General features: G+C 40.7%; 1 protein-coding gene across 1 annotated transcript in view; it reads left to right on the forward strand.

The window, feature by feature from the left end:
• Nucleotides 1-18,543, forward strand: part of LOC141146080 (fibrocystin-L-like) — a 364,397-nt gene that overhangs the window by 66,364 nt on the left and 279,490 nt on the right. The window contains exons 16-19 of the mRNA XM_073632840.1: nucleotides 7,691-7,850; nucleotides 9,110-9,242; nucleotides 10,698-10,841; nucleotides 13,682-13,839. Coding sequence (XP_073488941.1) covers nucleotides 7,691-7,850; nucleotides 9,110-9,242; nucleotides 10,698-10,841; nucleotides 13,682-13,839 — 595 coding nt within the window. The remainder of the gene's footprint in view (nucleotides 1-7,690; nucleotides 7,851-9,109; nucleotides 9,243-10,697; nucleotides 10,842-13,681; nucleotides 13,840-18,543) is intronic.

Raw genomic sequence — 18,543 nt, forward strand, 5'->3', positions numbered from 1 at the left:
ATCTTAAAACCTAAATGGAGGTGCGACTAATACAAAGCTAATATTGTAGGAGATGAACTGATGGAGAAATGAATATTCCAGTTCTCTGAATGGTGCCTCTGCCAAGCAGCTGACCTCCTGTGTTCAGAATGCAGCAGGCTGGCAGCTATGCATGAGACCTGGAAGCAAGTGGAGATCACTGGAGTAGCGATGTCTACTTCATTGATTTCTAGCTTCTAGGAGCATCGGGTGGGTATATTACCGAACTGGATCAATGTAATTAAAGCGGAGTTCCAGGCTAAAATAAATTTAGGTGTATACCAACTGAGCACCCCACCCTCCCTTGTTTTAGGATATCCTTTTTTTTCTTGGTTTTCAAGGAGGACTTCTGTCCTATCTCGCCGGGGCGATGAACATCATCTTCGGCCCCTTCTCTTTCCTCCCTGCTGCCTTCTGGGACCTATGTGTGTGCCAGAAGACAACGGGCTATTCAGAAAGTGCAGTGCAACTTGCATGCGCAGTAGGAAGGCTTGAAGGCTTCACTGCCAGTTTCCCTTAGTTGCAATGCCGGTGCCTGCACCCGAGCCAACATTGCGAGATCCCCGGACAGGTAAGTGTCCTTATATTGAAAGTCAACAAGCTACATTATTTGTAGCTACTGACTTTTACATATTTGTTTTAGAGGCTGGAACTCTGATTTAAGCATACAATATCCAAAGCCTGTTAGGATTTTTAAGCAAGTAAAAGATATTTAAACAGATAACCAGCAATGTTTAAATATTTATCAGTTGTTGATGGGAACATGTAACAAATATAAAGTAGGCATTATACCAAAAAGGCTGCATAATTGGAAACATACTTTAAGGTCTCAAGGACATTGGGTGTTTAGCCCCGATGCATGAGATTGCAGCATTTAGGTGCAAGCGTAAGGCACAGACATACTGTCCATCCCAACTGCTGGTAGCCTGTAAAATGAGAGGCTAAAAGCTGTTGCAGCTGGACAGGGCAGTATGTGCCCAGGCATGAGTGCTTGAAACACAAGCAGCCTGCATTCCGAGCATCCAGTTAGATAGCCCAGGAAAGGGATTTCGTCCATTTTCCAATAGCCCAGTAAGGGGACTCGTCCATCCGTGCTGTATAGCAGGAGGATGCTAATGGGGGGAATCTGTTGTGATTTTTTTCATTCAGTGTACTGTCAGCCCTAAAGCGGTTCTAAAGGCTGACAGTTTTTTACCTTATTGTATTCTTCTGTGTGCAGCCCCCCCAATCCTTACCTGAGCCCCCTCTGATCCAGCGGTGTTCACGATAACCTCGACTGTAGGGGAAATCTACCTCATAGTTGGCTGGGACAGCAACGGGAGCTAATTGGCTTCCACTGCTGTCAATCACAGCCAGTGAGCCAATGAGGAGAGAGCAGGAGGTGGGGCTGAGCCACAGCTCTATGTGTCTTATGAACGCACAGAGCAGCAGCTCGGAAACAAGCATGCAGCAGTGCCACCAAGGAAAGCAGCTTTCTCTGGGGGCACTGCTCGAGCAGGAGAAGCCAAGAGCGGTGGCGGGGGACCAGAAAAGAAGAGGATTGGGGCTGCTCTGTGCAAAACCATTACACAGAGCAGGTAAATATAACATGTTTGTTATTTAAAAAAAAAAAAAAAAAAACACAAAAGCTTTAATATCACTTTAAGCTGGTCATACACTAGTAGAAATTGTTCAAAATTACTCATTTTAAGAACATTTGTTCAATTTAGTAATCAATAGAAATTTGTTTGTTCGAGAAACATTTTCCTTGTCAAAAGAAGTTTATTGAGTATACAATGTTATAAAGATACATAAAGTAAGTTTACAAGGATCTATAAAGTAAGCTCATTGTTTTACAGTAGGGTTTATATAGGTAAATATCATGAAATTTCAAATATTAAACATTGGGTTCACGTAAACCTAAATTAAAGATATATATCATTTCCTTAGTTACTTTTGTAGTTATTTAAATGATTTATACCTACTATACATATTGTTTACAAGTAGAGTGTATATAGGTCAAATAAATTCTGATAATGAGCTTTAATCATAAGGTGGAGAAAAGGAAAGAGAAAGAAGAAAAAGGGTTGAAAGGTAGAGGTATGGTCCACAAGGTTGTCCCGCTCGTCAGTTTATTATTCTTTTTAGTTCTCTTTGAAGCCTTAGAATGGGTGTCTCTGTAAGTCATTTAATCTGTTACCATGGCAACAGGACAGAGTCATTGAAGTTTGACAGGAACTGTTGTTTTATCCAAGGATGCCAAAGTTTTTCAAATTTTGGAATTTGATTTTGATCGATGGCTACCATCTTAGCATGGGACATTGTATTATTCATTCTGTGAATTGTTTCTGCTAGTACCAATGTAGGAGATTTCCATGCCTTGGCCACTGTTTGTTTTGCAGCCGTTATTAGTTGGATCATAAGTTTGAATTGAGAGAGTGTTAACCATTCCGGTTTTAGATTAAGTAAAGTTAAATATGGATCTGGTTGTATTATTTTTTTAAATATTTTAGATGCAATCACGAAGACTTCCTTCCAGAAGGTTTGGATTACTGGGCACGTCCACCATATGTGTAAATATGTGCCTATTTCTGGGCATCCTCGAAAACAAAGAGCTGAGGTATTAGGTGAATATTTTGCCACTCTAGCGGGTACAAGGTACCAGCGAGTTAGGACTTTATAATTTGTCTCCAGTGCTAAGATGTTGGGTGAAGATGACTTAGATGTGAGCCATATGTTAGACCAGTCCGTGTCTTCTAAAGTTCGTCTCAGGTCCTCCTCCCACCTCTGAACGTAAGAGGGTCTATTAAGATTTGCTACTCCATATAATTGATTATAAAGTGATGAAATTGTACCTTTCGCAAATGGATCTTTTGTACAGATTGATTCAAAAATGGATAATTGGGATAATGGTGTATCCCCCTTTAGGAATGGTGTATAGAAATTTTTGATTTGGAGATATCTAAATATCTCAGAGTTTGGTAGATCATATTTTTCTCTAAGCGATGGGAATAAAAGGAATGATTTAGATGCTATGAAGTCATTTAGTGTCTGAATGCCTGATGTTGTCCAAGCTTTAAAAGAATTTGGGTAGATCCATGCCGGATAAAAGGCCGGATTTCTGATAAAAGAAAGGAGAGGATTGTGTGGAGATTGTAACTGATATTTGTTTTTTAGTTTATCCCAGAGAGATAAGAAGTGTTTAGTTATGGGATTATGAATTTTAAAGCGGTCTTTAGGATCAAGCCATAATAAATTTGATATTAATAGAGGGTCATTTTCTGAAGCCTCTATAAATACCCATAATGGGATTTCCTGTTTTGCATGGTATTTGGACAGACTGGCCAAATGTGCTGCTCTGTAGTAGTTAGTAAAATTAGGGTATCCCAGGCCTCCTTTATTTTTGGGAAGATGTAGTGTGTGTATAGGTATACGTGGTTTAGAAGAGCCCCATATAAACGAAGTTGCTCTTTTTTGTACTATTCTCAAAAAATAGGAAGGAATTGGAATAGGGAGGACTCTGAATAGATAAAGCAATTTGGGTAGAATAGTCATTTTGATTGCATTAATCTTCCCTATCCAGGATAAAGAAAGTTGCGACCATTGTTTTATTAGATTTGTGATCTGTCTTAATACAGGAGGATAATTGGTTGAGAATAAGTCAGAATAAGATGCTGTTAAATGAATTCCAAGATATGGGATTGATTTTTCTGCCCATGTGAATGGGAGTGCAGCCCTAGCCGGGATCAATTCCATGTTTGTGAGTGAAATATTAAGCACTAGGCATTTCTTAGGATTAATCATAAGGCCGGATAGGGCTGCAAACCCATCAAGAGCTGGTATTAAGTTAGGACCAGAGACCTGTGGTGATGATAGAAAAAGTAATATATCGTCTGCAAATATACATAATTTGTGTGTAATACCTCCTACTTCAATGCCAGTTATAGTTTGGTTTGTTCTGATGTATTGGGCCATGGGTTCGAGTATAAGGGCAAATAATAAGGGAGATAATGGGCAACCCTGTCGGGTACCTCTTTCGATATTAAAGGCTTCAGATTTGTATCCAGCATATTTTATATAGGCTTTGGGTTTATTATATAATGCTTTGATCCATGTTAAAAAGTGGGGTCCAAAACCCCATTTTTGTAATGAATATTGCATATATTGCCAGGATACTGTGTCAAATGCCCTCTTAATATCGAGAGATAGAAAACATAAAGGGATTTTCCGTTTTTTAGCAATATGTGCCAATAACACTGCCCTGCGTATATTATCGCCTGCCTGTCTATTTGGCATGAAGCCTACTTGATCTCTATGTATTAATTTTCCTATAATGCTATTGAGGCGTTTTGCTATTATTTTTGCTAATAATTTAATATCGAGGTTTAACAGAGAGATAGGCCGATAATTCACACAGGAAGTATCATCAGAAAGGGGTTTTGGGATCATACAAACAATTGCCATTAGTGTTTCTTGCCGAAAAGAATGTCCATCTAGAAGTTTGTTAAAAGTTTCAGTGAGAATGGGAGAGAGTATTTCTGAGAATGTTTTATAGTATAAAGCCGAGTAGCCGTCTGGGCCTGGTCTTTTGTTAAGTTTTAGGTCTTTTATGGCGTTAGCAACTTCATCTATAGTTATAGGCTCATCCAAACTGCTTTTTTGATTCTGAGATAACTCAGGTAAGGTTATTTTTGAGAAGAACGATTCAGCCTCTGTAGGATTAAATTTATTGTTTGTCTTGTATAAAGTTGCGAGATGTGAGTGAAATTTATGGACTATTTTAACTGGATTACAAGTGTAAACATTTTTTGATAATTTCAAACGTATTGGTTTGAAAGATTTGTTAGTTGAATTTAATGCCCGAGCCAAATATGTACCTGGTTTGTTTGTATTCATGTAGAAATTGTGTTTGGAGCGTTTGAGGGATTTATCAACTGACTCAGTGAGAAATAGATCGTATTCCAATCTAGATTTTTCCAGATGAGATTTTGTACTCTGAGATGGATTATCTTGAAATGATATGTAGGCTGCATTAAAATTGAGTTCTAGTTTTTTTGCTAGATTTTTGCGTTCCCGTTTAAATAGTGCCATTTGTCTTTGTATTGTACCACGCAAGACAGGCTTATGAGCTTCCCACAGTGTTATTGGGGAGATGTCTGTTGTATTATTAATTGATATGTATTCCTTTAAAGCTTGTTCAATGGCCATCTGATGTAGTGGGTGTTTGAGCATTATGTCCGGTAAGTACCACGTTGGGTCATGCGCTTTTGGTATGGCTGAGGCTATAGTAGTGTATACTGCATTATGGTCAGACCACGGAATCGGAATTATATCTGATGCAATAATTTCTGGTATCATTCCTATTGTTAGAAAAATATGATCTATTCTGGTGAAGGTTTGATGAGGGTGCGAGAAATAAGTGAATTTCTTTTTCATTGGGTTACTTTCTCTCCATGAATCTACCAGATTGTATTTGGAAAGAAGTTGAGAAAAAGGTAATCTAGAGGTTATTTTGGATGTTGTAAAAGGTGATTTATCTAAAAATGGGAGGAGGATCTGGTTCGAATCCCCACATATTATCACTGTTCCTATTTTGTGTGTATTAATCACTTGTAATATATGTGAGAGGAATGGTGTAGGTTGTTTGTTAGGAGCGTAGTAGGAAATCACTGTGATTGCTGTATCCATTATATAACCCATGAGTATCAGGTATCTACCTTCTGGGTCTTTAATTTCTGATGATAAGGTGAATGGTGTGGATCGGTGAAATGCAATTAGAGTTCCCCTTTGCTTGGTACAGGCAGAAGCCGTGTAAATTTGTTGATAAAAAGGAGAAATATATTTTGGAGTAGAATCTTTGGTGAAGTGTGTTTCTTGGAGGCATACTATGTGAGCCTTCTTGTTATGGAAAGTACGGAAGGCTTTGGTCCTTTTTTGTGGGACATTTATTCCCTGAACATTCAGGGAAAGTATATTCAATGGTGCCATGGCAATAGATCAAATAGTTTTGACTTACTTTTTGTTATGCAGAGCTGACTGCGCAGATCAACCTGTGTGGACTGAAGAGATGAATAGATAGAAAAGAAACCAGTGAATTCTGGAGTAAAGAGTAAACAAAAAACATATGAGATTAGATGATACATTGTATAAATTATTTTTTGCAAGTAATCACAATTTACCCGTGAAAGAGAATAAATATCTCTCTCAGGGGAATAAGTGCCTTCGTCACACTCCCACATAATATGGTTGGGAGAATGAGGAGGGCTAATGGGGGTACACGGATCTTCCGCTTACAGGAGAGAAGTGCTATGTCAAAAGACATCAAAATGATGTTTCATTAATTGGAGTGCAGAATATAGTTTTTGTTGAAATTATTTATTCCAGGGTGGTTGTATATGGTTAGTCTTGCCCTAGGCTAAATAATTCAGTTAGAAAGGTACTGTTAATAACTTTGGTATTGATGAAGATAGTTTGAATTATTTTGGGATTTTAACCCTTTTAGAGTAAACAATTACATATTTTATTCATACGTAACTGTTTAGATATGTTAACTCATAAAATTGAGGTTGTATTGCTTCAGATTAGAATAAACAAAAACATAATTCTAGGAACTAGTTAGGTAATAATATATTTGTTTTAAGAAAAGAAAGAAAAAGCTTCCATTACTTCTGGATTATTGAACATATTTGTCCTAAAAAGTAATAAATCTATTGTTATTACCTGATAATATATAACTGAACAAGAATTTCCTTATTTCACTTATATATTCTAAGGCTATATGAATCAGAAGTAATAAGAAATATAACTGGAATGTAACATGATCCCACACAGTGTGTGACTATCAGAATGCAGTTACATTCAGTTATAAATATAGTTTTTTTATAGAGAACCATCTCTTAGTATAATAAATGAAGAGATATCAGGAATTAGGATGTCAGTCCATTGAATCTTCTTGGTCCATGGATGATGTGGCATAACGGCCTCTTTTGTGAGAATGATGATTCCCATTTTGTTATGAAATTTTCTGGGTGCTGCCTGAAGGTGAAGATGATGCCATTCTTCTGCGTGTGGGAGAGTTGCTGCTTGTGGGTTCTGTCAGATTTAATTTTAAAAGGGTTTGTTGTAGTTCATCTGCTGATCTGCTTCTGTAAATTGTACCTTGATAGTTAAATCTGACTGAAAAGGGGAAGCCCCATTGATACATAATGTTGTGGCGTTGCAGTTCCATTAGTTGGGGTTTCATGGATCGTCTTTTAGTAATAGTAAGTTGGGATAGGTCAGCAAAAATTTGATAATTGTGTCCTTGAAAATTAAGTTCCTTTTTTTCTCTTGCAGCAATTAGTAACGAGAAACATTTTCCAACCTGGTCCTCTGTACTTTCTTGTCACTGTGGTTGAAAAGAAAATTCAGAGGAGCAGGTTGGAAATTTTTTCTTGAACAAATAAATACTTAAGAGCATATGTGGTTTTCATTTGGGAAATTACATTCATTCCAAATGTCAAAAGCAAACCAAATTTTGAAGTACTTTCAAACGACATTTGTTCAGTTATTGAATGTACAAAGAATAATTATATGAACACATAACTAGCCTACCCTTGCACACAGAACAAATGGAGTAGCAGAGACTCAGATGTTACACCTTTATAGACTCTGACTATCTGTTTTACATGTTTTTGTTTTTTTTTGTTTTTAGTTGTTACATTGAAGCCTACATCCAGAATTACTATGGGTCTGCAAACATTGATTTGGGTCTGTACCAACACAAAAGCTCATACACCAACCAACAAATTCCTGATGCAGTGCAAGAAATCCAGTATATACAGGCTCAAGCTGATTCAGTTCTGGAGCAGCAGGTTAATATTCTGAAATGTCACTTCGGTGTTTTAAAAATGTTGTTTACATAACAGCCAGGCAACTAGCATTTTCAGAAGAAGAAATTGCCATTGGAAGCACATGTGTTTCAGTCATGTGTTACACTGAAAAATCTATATTTAAGATTTTTCATATCACATAGATATGATGTGGGTTAAATGAGAGTTCTTTTCGACCAAGAGTGAAAGCTTCAAATATAATAACATTTATTAGGAAGCAGTTGAAAGTCTAGCTAATGCACAATCATCTATCTATCACCTTACACCAAGGAAGAAAAATATTAGGTTAAAATAAAATATTTACATGAAGGAATACAGAGTATATTCCGTAATACAGCAATCTACACACATATTTAGTTACAAGTAAAAGGGCATTCCTTTCCCATAATTACCCATCCTTACCAAAGGTCCATTCAGCTTGCTGGTCTATCAGAAAAAGAGTTACCTCCCCCCTTGGCTCTGAGTATATCAAACCAGGCAAATGTCTCATTGGTTGGCCTAGCTTGGATCATGATTGGCGGGCTTACTCCATAAGTTGGCCCCCTTTCATGCAAATCCTTATGACTATGCTGGCCAGTTGATCTAATTGAATTTCCCCAGGAACTTAGGTTTTGATTATGGGTTGGGCTCCCTCCAATGCATATCCCAGCATGAGACCCTTTGAAGCGAGGAGGTGTAAAACAATGGAATTGGCTCTCCATTGTTTGTATATACAAGCCTCGGCCCACAGTATCTGCTCTTAACAAAAGCTTCAATTAAACCCTTTTGCCCTGCTTTCATAGATGCCAGCTAAATGAAATATATTCATGATTACAATATTTTACAGTTGTTAATGGAGATTTCACATAAACCCATATGGCAACACATGACAGGTTTCGGTGAAGCAGCCATTCACAACCTTTCTAACATTGAGGAACCCATGAAATGACTTTCTGGTCTCAGGGAACACCTGCTAATAGTTACTATATCTACAGCTCAAAGTATATTAGTATGATGTTCACTGGGAAGAATGATCCTTACATTTGTGGTCATTGGGAAGAATCCCCCCCTTACAGAAAGCTAAAAATTTAATTCGTTCTGGTAAGAGCCAGAAATTTCTCAAGGAACCCTGAGCAGCACCTTTTTAGGATAGCGGTGGAAATCTACTTACAGTTTATGCACACATTACACAAGACCATACTGTCTTTGATGTAGTCAATGTACTGACCTTCTTGTTGTGTTTGGTAATTTTATTCCCTCAGGTTATTACATTATTAAATTGGAACACAACCCAACAAGCAGTAGAAGAAGTTCAGACAATTACAGTGACCAAAGATTGTACTGATTCATGTTCAGACATGTATTACAAACTCATCTTGGGAGCAGATGAAACAGGTAAAAATTTAATGACTTGAATTGTGTACCCAAAATTGTCCATGGGTGTTGGTTTAAAAGCCTTTATAGGTTATTAATTTAGAGTTAACCATGAATGATGGCTGTTGAATTATTGCTCTCACTCCAACATTCACAGCAGCATGTAACATTTGTAGTGCAACTGTGGTTTTCATACATAAGTGCAGCTGCTGAATGCGTTTATGTTTTTTTGTGTGCATGTATGTAAGGGCAGGGGCTTTAAATAATTTTTAATTAAAACATTTTGTGACTTTTTTTTTTTTTTTACTTTTATTTATTTCTTTATTTTACAATTACCTTTATTGCCAATTTACCTCAATCACATAGGGTTCAATAGCCCCCTATGTAATAGCATTTTGCTGTGACAGTTTCTCTTTACTGAGACATCAGGGGACAAATAAACCCATGATGTCTTCCAGGCCTTCCACTCCAGCTAATGGAGCACAGATTGGACAGACTGTTCTCTGGTATTTTTCCGTTCCACTCACTGACACCCGCCTTGCCATTTTCAGGCCTGCAGGTGGGACAGAAGAGCCTAAGATACCAATACCTCCACATGGAAGTCCATTACCTGCTCTACCAATTTAAACACACTCTTGGCTGCTATTTAAAGCGGAGTTCCACACAAAAATGGAAATTCCGCTTTTCGGAACCCTCCCCCCCTCCGGTGTCACATTAGGCACCTTTCAGGGGGGAGGGGGGTGCAGATACCTGTCTAAGACAGGTATTTGCACCCACTTCCGGCATAGACTCCCATGGGAGTCTATGCCTCTTCCCGTCCCCACCGCACTGTCTGCTGGGAACACACAGCTCCCAGGAGAGAGCGGGGACCACTAGGGACGCGCAGCGCGACTCGCGCATGCGCAGTAGGGAACCGGGAAGTGAAGCCGCAACGCTTCACTTCCTGATTCCCTCACCTAGGATGGCGACGGCAGCTGCCGAGAACTGAGCGGGTTCTTGGCGTCCCCTGCCGACATCGCTGGACCCTGGGACAGGTAAGTGGCCATGTATTAAAAGTCAGCAGCTGCAGTATTTGTAGCTGCTGGCTTTTAATATTTTTTTTTTTGGCGGTGTGGGTGAACTCCCGCTTTAAGTTGTTTTCCAATGATATAGACTAGTGTGTTGCTGCAGTGAAGCGTCTTTAACCTGTTTTGTGTGCAATCCCACTGAGCCCTCCAAATATTAAAACACAAGGATCCAAGTAAGGATTCACATTCCTCGTGCAATATCCAACTTTAACCAGACTTCCAATTTCCCCTCGAGTAAATGAAATTAGTTACTAAATGTTTATGAACGTTTGACCAAAATGTAATAGAAACACACTAGTAGAATGATGTCACTGAACTAAATCTAAAGTACATGAAATTGAATATTGTTGTCTTTTGGTTTTACAATTTTTTTAATAATATTTATATAATTTCTTTTCAATTTTTCTAGGTCTGTTGTCAGCTGATGCAAGCGAAGAAGATGTTCAATTGGCTTTAAATAATCTGCTGTCTATACAGCCAGATACAGTCAGTGTGGTTATGGAAACAAATGACACCCAAAATGTGTATACAGTGACCTTCAATTCAACAAGAGGTGCGATATTATTGGACACGAGATTAAACCCTTTATATAATTATACCCATAATATATAACTGCATTTTTCATCCTGAGACCTGATATGACGGAATTCTGTTAATTAACCTGCTTACATCTCAACTGTCGTTATTATGGTGGAATGGTCCCGTGTGTCTGTCTATTCTATAGTTGGACTCTTTTCTCTGGTTTCATGGTCTGTCTCTTCATCTTTTTTCTAATGAGGGTGTTATGTTCATGTTATAGGACCATGCTTATTTTCAAGCATTTTTCTTTGGTTTTTTTTCTGTTATTTGTGGGTTCTCTAGGAAGTAGTTCTCAATCACCAGGCCACAACATCCCTTTTCAGCTGCAGATTTCATAACCTCCTACAGGGCCTCGCAGTTCCCATATTGCCCCCCCTCCAATCTCCCATAGAGGACCACAGTGCTCCTAGTCCCCCTGAGAGCCCTCAGCCTCCATATTGTCCCCAACTTCCAATAGTGTCCCACAGTGACCGCTAACATCCTCACTTCATAAGTAAGACGTAGCGGACCCCCTGCTGTGAACCACGGCCCAGCTAGTGTGAACCCGGCCTCAATTGTTAGATCGGATTCTGTCCACAGAGCTTTACACTGACTTCACCTGTGGCAGAGCCCAGAGGAGAAAATTACACTCTGGAAGGTTACTCCAAGCATTTATCACCTTCCCCCAGCTCACACACACAGAACAAAAGCAGAAGCAAGCAATATCCCAGGCTGAGGAAAAATATGCAAAGCACAGAAAAAGTAAACAATGCTGAGGTTAGCTATAGTCAAATTAAAGTAGTTCTAAGGCCTCATGGGAACACTGCGTCATGACCTTGCAGTAATACTTTCATGGTCTGCCTGTCTCTTACCTGGTCTGTGTATCAGCCTTAGGGCTCTCACACCTGCATGGTTAAGTAATATTCCCTTAGTGTGGCTCCACCCTAGCCTCAACAGGAACCACTATTTAACACTGTGTTCTCCAAGCCTGCCTTGCCGTGCAATATTGTGTGTTTGGTTTCCTGTTTCCCGTGTGCTCTACGTTTGTCTCTGTTACCAATCTTCTCGACTATCCCTGTCTGCTTGTGGCCCTGACCTTTGGCATGTTCTCGACTATACCTGCCTGCTTGTGACCCTGACCTTTGGCGTGTTCTCTGTTTATCCTTGTCTGCTAGTCACCCCGACCTTTGGTTTATCTCCTTACTATCCCTTGTTGTCCTGGGCTTCTGCTTCTTCTCCATCCTCCTGTAGCCTACCGTGAGCGTGAGCTGGGATACCCTGGGGCCAGTTGCAGCACAGTCCATCCACACCACTAGAGGCTCTGGTGAACACCTGCTGGCTCTAAGACTCCACGCCCTGGGGAATCTTATGCTCTATCTCCCTGTGGGATCTGTGTTGGTGCTCCAGTGGACCTGCCTTCCTGAACCACCTAGAGTTCTATCTTCAGCAGTCAGCCATAGGGTCCACTACCTTAGCGGTGCACCACTGACCAAAACGGGGTGGAGCTGTCACCTGGCCTCAGGCGACCTGACACACTGCTGCTGCTAGACGGATGTTTAGGAGCAGTTGGGCATTTTTTCAACTGCTCCTGAACTCTCCTCTATGTTATCTTATCAGTACATGTACATAGGGTCGTTTACAGTCATTTCTAGGCAGTTGAGTTTAGAGGCTTTTTTTGGAATGCAAAAAATGGGTTCAGACGCTGAGTTTAGAGGCATTTCAAGCGCCAAACACTTCTAAACAAAGTGTTTGTTTGTTTATAGACGTTTTTCATTTTTGGCTATTTCACAAAAAAAAGAAAAAAAAAGCACAAACGCTGCTAAACGCAGCATGTGAACACGCAAAACAGATAGCTAAAATATCAATAATGTCAGTGGTTGCTTATTGCACAAGGAACCCTGGTTAAGAAGGGCTGGTTCAGCTTCTAAAGCAAATACAGAAAAATGAGGGACATTCCAGCATAAGTCAGGTTCCCTACACTAGCTATGGGTCAATCATGGGCAGAACGGGGGCTCTTAGCTCTTCTAATTTGTGGTTTTGATTTTAAGTTTAATTATTCCACCTGACTGGATCCATAAAAACTTTGCAGATGCAAATCCAGCATCCTTCTCAGCTTGAAGGTAATGTGCAATGGAGAGCTAGATATTGCATAATGGATGCTATTTGTGGACGAGGCTTCTATATATTTTTTTAAATATTGTGAAAAGTATTGTGACGCCTGCCTTTACATGCACTTGAACTTTAATGGCATCCCAGTCTTAGTCCGTAGAGTTCAATATTGAGTTGGCCCACCCTTTGCAGCTATAACAGCTTCAACTCTTCTGGGAAGGCTGTCCACAAGGTTTAGGAGTGTGTCTATGGGAATGTTTGACCATTCTTCCAGAAGCGCATTTGTGAGGTCAGGCCTTGATGATGGACAAGAAGGCCTGGCTTGCAGTCTCCGCTCTAATTCATCCCAAAGGTATTCTATCAGGTTGAGGTCAGGACTCTGTGTAGGCCATTCAAGTTCTTCCACCTCAAACTCGCTCATGCATGTCTTTATGGACCTTGCTTTGTGCACTGGTGCGCAGTCATGTTGGAACAGGAAGGGGCCATCCCAAAACTGTTCCCAAAAAGTTGGGAGCATGACATTGTCCAAAATGTCTTGGTATGCTGACGCCTTAAGATTTCCCTTCACTGGAACTAAGAGGCCAAGCCCAACCCCTGAAAAACAACCCCCCACCATAATCCTCCCTCCACCAAATGATTTGGAAAATAATGCTATAAAGCCATACCTGGAATTTAACCTTAAGCCTACTTTGTTAAATGTTTTATTTGTGCTGTTACAATCCACAGGAGATTTCCCGTTAATTTCATATGAGATTTTGTATGGAAGCAATATGACTGTGGATATTGAAGAGCAGACAAAAGGTGTCCCAGACATGGAAACCTTCACGCTGGTGTGGGACGGTGTTTACTCCAAAGCTCTTTCCGTAGATGCATCAGCTGCAGAGGTAGGTTGAATATATTTTAATATGGGTAGCTGGATCACCAGCCAGCCCTTTATAAAAGTAAACAGTCTTTATTGTCCACTCAAAAACAAGCAAACAAAACGTTGAAATGTTACCAAGGTTCTTCCCCTGTGGATTGCCCTACAGCCGGGCACACATTCACAGTCATTATTTGGCTTAATAACAAGTCTAGGGGTGTTCTTTTTGTTGTTTCTATTTTGGAGTAACTGGGATACGGTTCAGGGACCTGAGTGGGATACTCCAAAAATAGAACTATTTACAACTTGAGGACAGTAAACACTGAAGCAGTAAACACTTCAGAAAAGCTGAAGCAGAAGTCTTTGCATATACTGTAGCAAGCTGTGGACTTGGCTTGTAGTAGAAGCAGTTAAATGTAGACTTCCTTCCTTAGAGCAACAAGAGCAGAGTCCCTTCACATAGAATCAGACATACTGGGCTTTTAAGGACACCAGCTGATGTCCCCTTTAAAAAAATCACACAGCTGACTCACTAGCACAAGAGCAGCAGATCCAATGTCTCTAAGATCTCTCACAGCTGCCTGTACTCACAAAATGTCCAGGGACAGTTGGTTGCCTCCTTCCAACTTCCAAGCGACACCTTTCTCCAGTGATACCAGACTGGATCTTCAGCAGACAGTCCCTCAGTCAGCTCTCTGTAGCATCCAGGGTCACAGGCTGCCCACCAGAGGCCTCACGAGTAGCAAGCACATGGCAGTGTAATGATTGCTAGTAGTGCTATGACACGCTAAAAAAAAATAAATCATAAAGTGCATAGTGCAATATGAAGAAGTGACTAAATAAATGAATCAATAAGTCCTTTGGTGCAATGAGGAGAAGTCCAAACAAAAATTGCTAATATGTATTCCTCCACCAAGTGATTAGTGTAGAGTCTTCTGTGGCACACCACATGTGGTAATCAGGGACTCTTACCAGATAGTGGGGACCACCTATCGCTAGGATGGTTGAATAAGCAAGCAGACTAACCCCTGCAAGCTATAGGAGCTAAGCCCCTCGGGGCAATGAAACGGCATACGGATCCTTCACTAGGGTATCCCCTCACACCGTGATATCCCGATCATCCAGGGAGAAGTTCATAGGAGGAAGAACAGGGCTCCAATAGTGTGATACCATTTAACAATTATATTTATTAAAAAAGAAAGCCAGATGGCTACTTACAGGATATAAAATACGTATGCGCATATAAAAAGTGCTTTGCCCGGGCAAACAAAAACAAACACCCACACTTCCAGGGTCACAAGCAGCAATAAGTGCAGAGAGGACAAAAACCTCTACAGGAAATACTCGATATTGATCAGAAAAGATATCCTAACAAAATGTGAATGGGAAAAACAGCTTACAATCAACTTAAACATATGTTAAAAATATTAAAAATGTTAATAAAACAAAATACTAATTATAACAATTGTTCGAATAAAAACTCAAGCATTATCGATAAAGGAATTCACCTCTACATCAGCATTCAAACAAAGAGGTCTGAGACGTTTAACCCTATAGAGCCAACTCATCTCAAGTTTTGAAATTTCACTTCACCTCGATCCCCCTCTCCAGTGTAGTTTGAGCTTATCAATGCCTAGAATTCCTTTTCATGATACAAGAGATGGTCAGAGAGTGTGCGGACATGATACAAAAGATGGTCAGACAGTGCAGATATGATACCCTGTTTCCCCGAAAATAAGACCTAGCGTGATTGTCAGTGATGGCTGCAATATAAGCCCTACCCCCAAATAAGCTCTAGTTAAAGTCCTTGTAGGTCTTATTTTCAGGGTAGGGCTTATTTTCAGGGATAAAGGGTAGGGCTTATTTGGGGGGTAGGGCTTTTATTGCAGCCATTACTGACAATCACACTAGGTCTTATTTTCGGGGAAACAGGGTACAAGAGATTGTCAGAGACTGCAGACATGGAACAGGAGACAGTCAGAGACTGCAGACCTACTACAAGAGATGGGTTTAGAGATTGTGGACATGATAGAGATGGTCAGACACTAAGGACACAGCTGACAACAGAGGCTTCTCACATGGCCATGAATGTGTACAATGTTCTCTGTATGGGGGAGGGATGTCAGTGAGTTAGGTACACTACACAGGTCAGTGCAGTTTGCTCAGTGCTGTCAGGAAGGGCTTGCCAGAAACAGAAGATCTGTGCAAGTTGGTGCGCGATTGCAGGTGCCAATGCGCATGCACGGGCACGCACGGGAACCTGCATGATTCCTGGCTCCAAACGGGCTATTTAAACCGGGCTGACAAGCAGAAACATTGCTGTCTGATCTACAGCATCCCCCGTGTGTTACCTACTACTTTGCATCCGTTCCTGTGTATTACTTGGCTTGCTTCTGGCTGCAAGACTTCTTATCCCTGCTGTCCGCCTGCATCTGACCCCGGCTTATCTTTGACTGTGCACCGCCTGCTCCTCTGGTCCCTCTGCTGCCCCTCTGATACCGACCCGGCTTGTTCACTGACCCCTGGGGGGGCAGGGGAGGATCTCCCTGGGACAAAGTCTCCCTGGGAAATCAGTCAGTTTCCCATAAATGTCCCAGGAAATCAGGTACTGTTGGCAACTATGTGTGTGTGTGTGCATGACTCAGAAGCTGCATGACTCAGCAGTCTTTGATCGCTCAGTTCTCGGGGTAGAGCCATTATGAGACAGCTGCAGCATCTGATGTGGGTGAGTATGTATGTTATATTTTTTTTAAAACCAGCACTTCTCTTTAAAAAATAGTTAAAGTGATTGTAAAGTCTTGTTTTTTTTTTCTATAAAAATAATAAACATGTTATGCTTACCTGCCCTGTGTAGTAGATTTGCACAGATCAGCTCCAAATCTCCTCTTATTGGGGTCCCTCGCCAGCACTCCTGGCCCCTCCCTCCTGTTGAGTAGGGATGGGACGAATGACCCCCTGTTTGGTTCGCACCAGAACTTTCGAACATCGTGAAAGTTCGGGAACCGAAAAACGAACTCCATTGAAGTCTATGGGACCCGAATGTGAAAAATCAAAAGTGCTCATTTTAAAGGCTTATATGCAAGTAATTGGTTATTTTCATTTCTAAATGAATAGTGATTTATTGATGCTTAAAATGAAAGTATAAAAATTAAAAATTCCTTTTAATATAGTGCCTGGGGGTCCCCTTAGTCAACCTGTACAGTGGTACATCTGTACTGTATATAGAAGCTGCTGCAGCAATAATTGCATTTATAAAGCCCAAAAAATGACATTTTCCCTGCAAGCTTTCTTTATTTTGTGAGCAACGGCTTGGGGAGCCAGTCTGTAGGATGAGGCCACAATGTAGTGCACTGGGAACAAAATTAGAGATTTTTTGGATAAATTCTGGTGTCTCAACCACAGACTTTGGATTTCTACTGTAACGGGTGAGGAAAATTTGTTCTTTGGGTGTTGGTGATGCCTTCACACTGTAACCCTATAGAGGTACTCTTGATAAAAACAAGAATTGGCCTTGCTGTCATAAATTGCAATGATATGTACTTGTCAAACAGGTGCGGAAAAATTGGTCTTTGGGTGTTAGGCTTCATGTACACGGGACGTTGTTCAACCTCTCCTGAACGATTTAAACCGGAGGTCGGCCAAATTTTTTTTTTTAAAAGTCAGCAGCTACAAATACTGCAGCTGCTGACTTTTAAAATAAGGACACATACCTGTCCAGGGCGCCCGCGATGTCGGCACCCGAACCCAACCCGTCCCTCGGGCCTCGGATGCTGCCGCCGCCATCTTCGGTAGGGGAATCAAGAAGTGAAGCCTTGCAGCTTCACTTCCCGGTTCCCTACTGTGCATGCGCAAGTCGCGCTGCGCTATCTGAATGGTCCCTGCTGTCTTCTGGGACCCGTGTGTCTCCCAGAAGACAGCAGGGGGGGAAGTGGCGTAGATACCCACAGATAATGCGGCTATCTATGCCCAGAAGTGGGTGCAAATACCTGTATTAGACAGGTATCTGCTCCCCCCTGCCCCCTGAAAGGTGCCAAATGTGACACCGGAGGGGGGAGAGTTCCGAAAAGTGGAAGATTTTTGGGTGGACCTCCGCTTTAACTTGACAGCTAGAAACCGGCGTCTAAAAACGGACGTTTAGCCGCATTTACATGATGCTTTTAGCCACGTTAGAAGCATTTGAAAAAAAATGGGGTTTATTTTGGGTTAAAATGAAAAACGTCTGTAAACGAAATGCTGCTAAATGCGAGTTACTGCGTTTAGACGTGTTTAGCCATGTCTAGGCACGTTTAGCCACGTTTGGCGCTTAAATTGCCTCTAAACACAGCTTCTGAACGTCTTCATGACCCCTGAAGACGTTGGTGCGTGCTGACGAAACCGGTGATACGCCATTTTCACCGTTTGGAGCGCAGCTGGAACGCGAAGCGGTGTTTCCAAACACATGGACTCCTAACCTGCAATGATTTGTTTTTATTTTGTTTTTAACTGATTTTTTGGAAGCCCTTTCTTCTATCTTTTTCCATTAACCACTGGACACCTTTTTTCAAATCGCTTCTACTTTTTCTTACTGCTCATCAAGAATTTGAAGATCCTGATATATTGTTTGAACACTTATCATTTCATTTCACCAGAAACATAATATATATTTTGTGTTGGACTTTATATATTGTTGTATATGTTGGTTCTTTGGCGAGATTGTTTTTGATATAATTGCACGTTTGCACTTTAACTA

The sequence above is a fragment of the Aquarana catesbeiana genome, linkage group LG05 (genome assembly GCF_042186555.1).
Source record: "Aquarana catesbeiana isolate 2022-GZ linkage group LG05, ASM4218655v1, whole genome shotgun sequence".
Taxonomy (NCBI): Eukaryota; Metazoa; Chordata; class Amphibia; order Anura; family Ranidae; genus Aquarana; species Aquarana catesbeiana.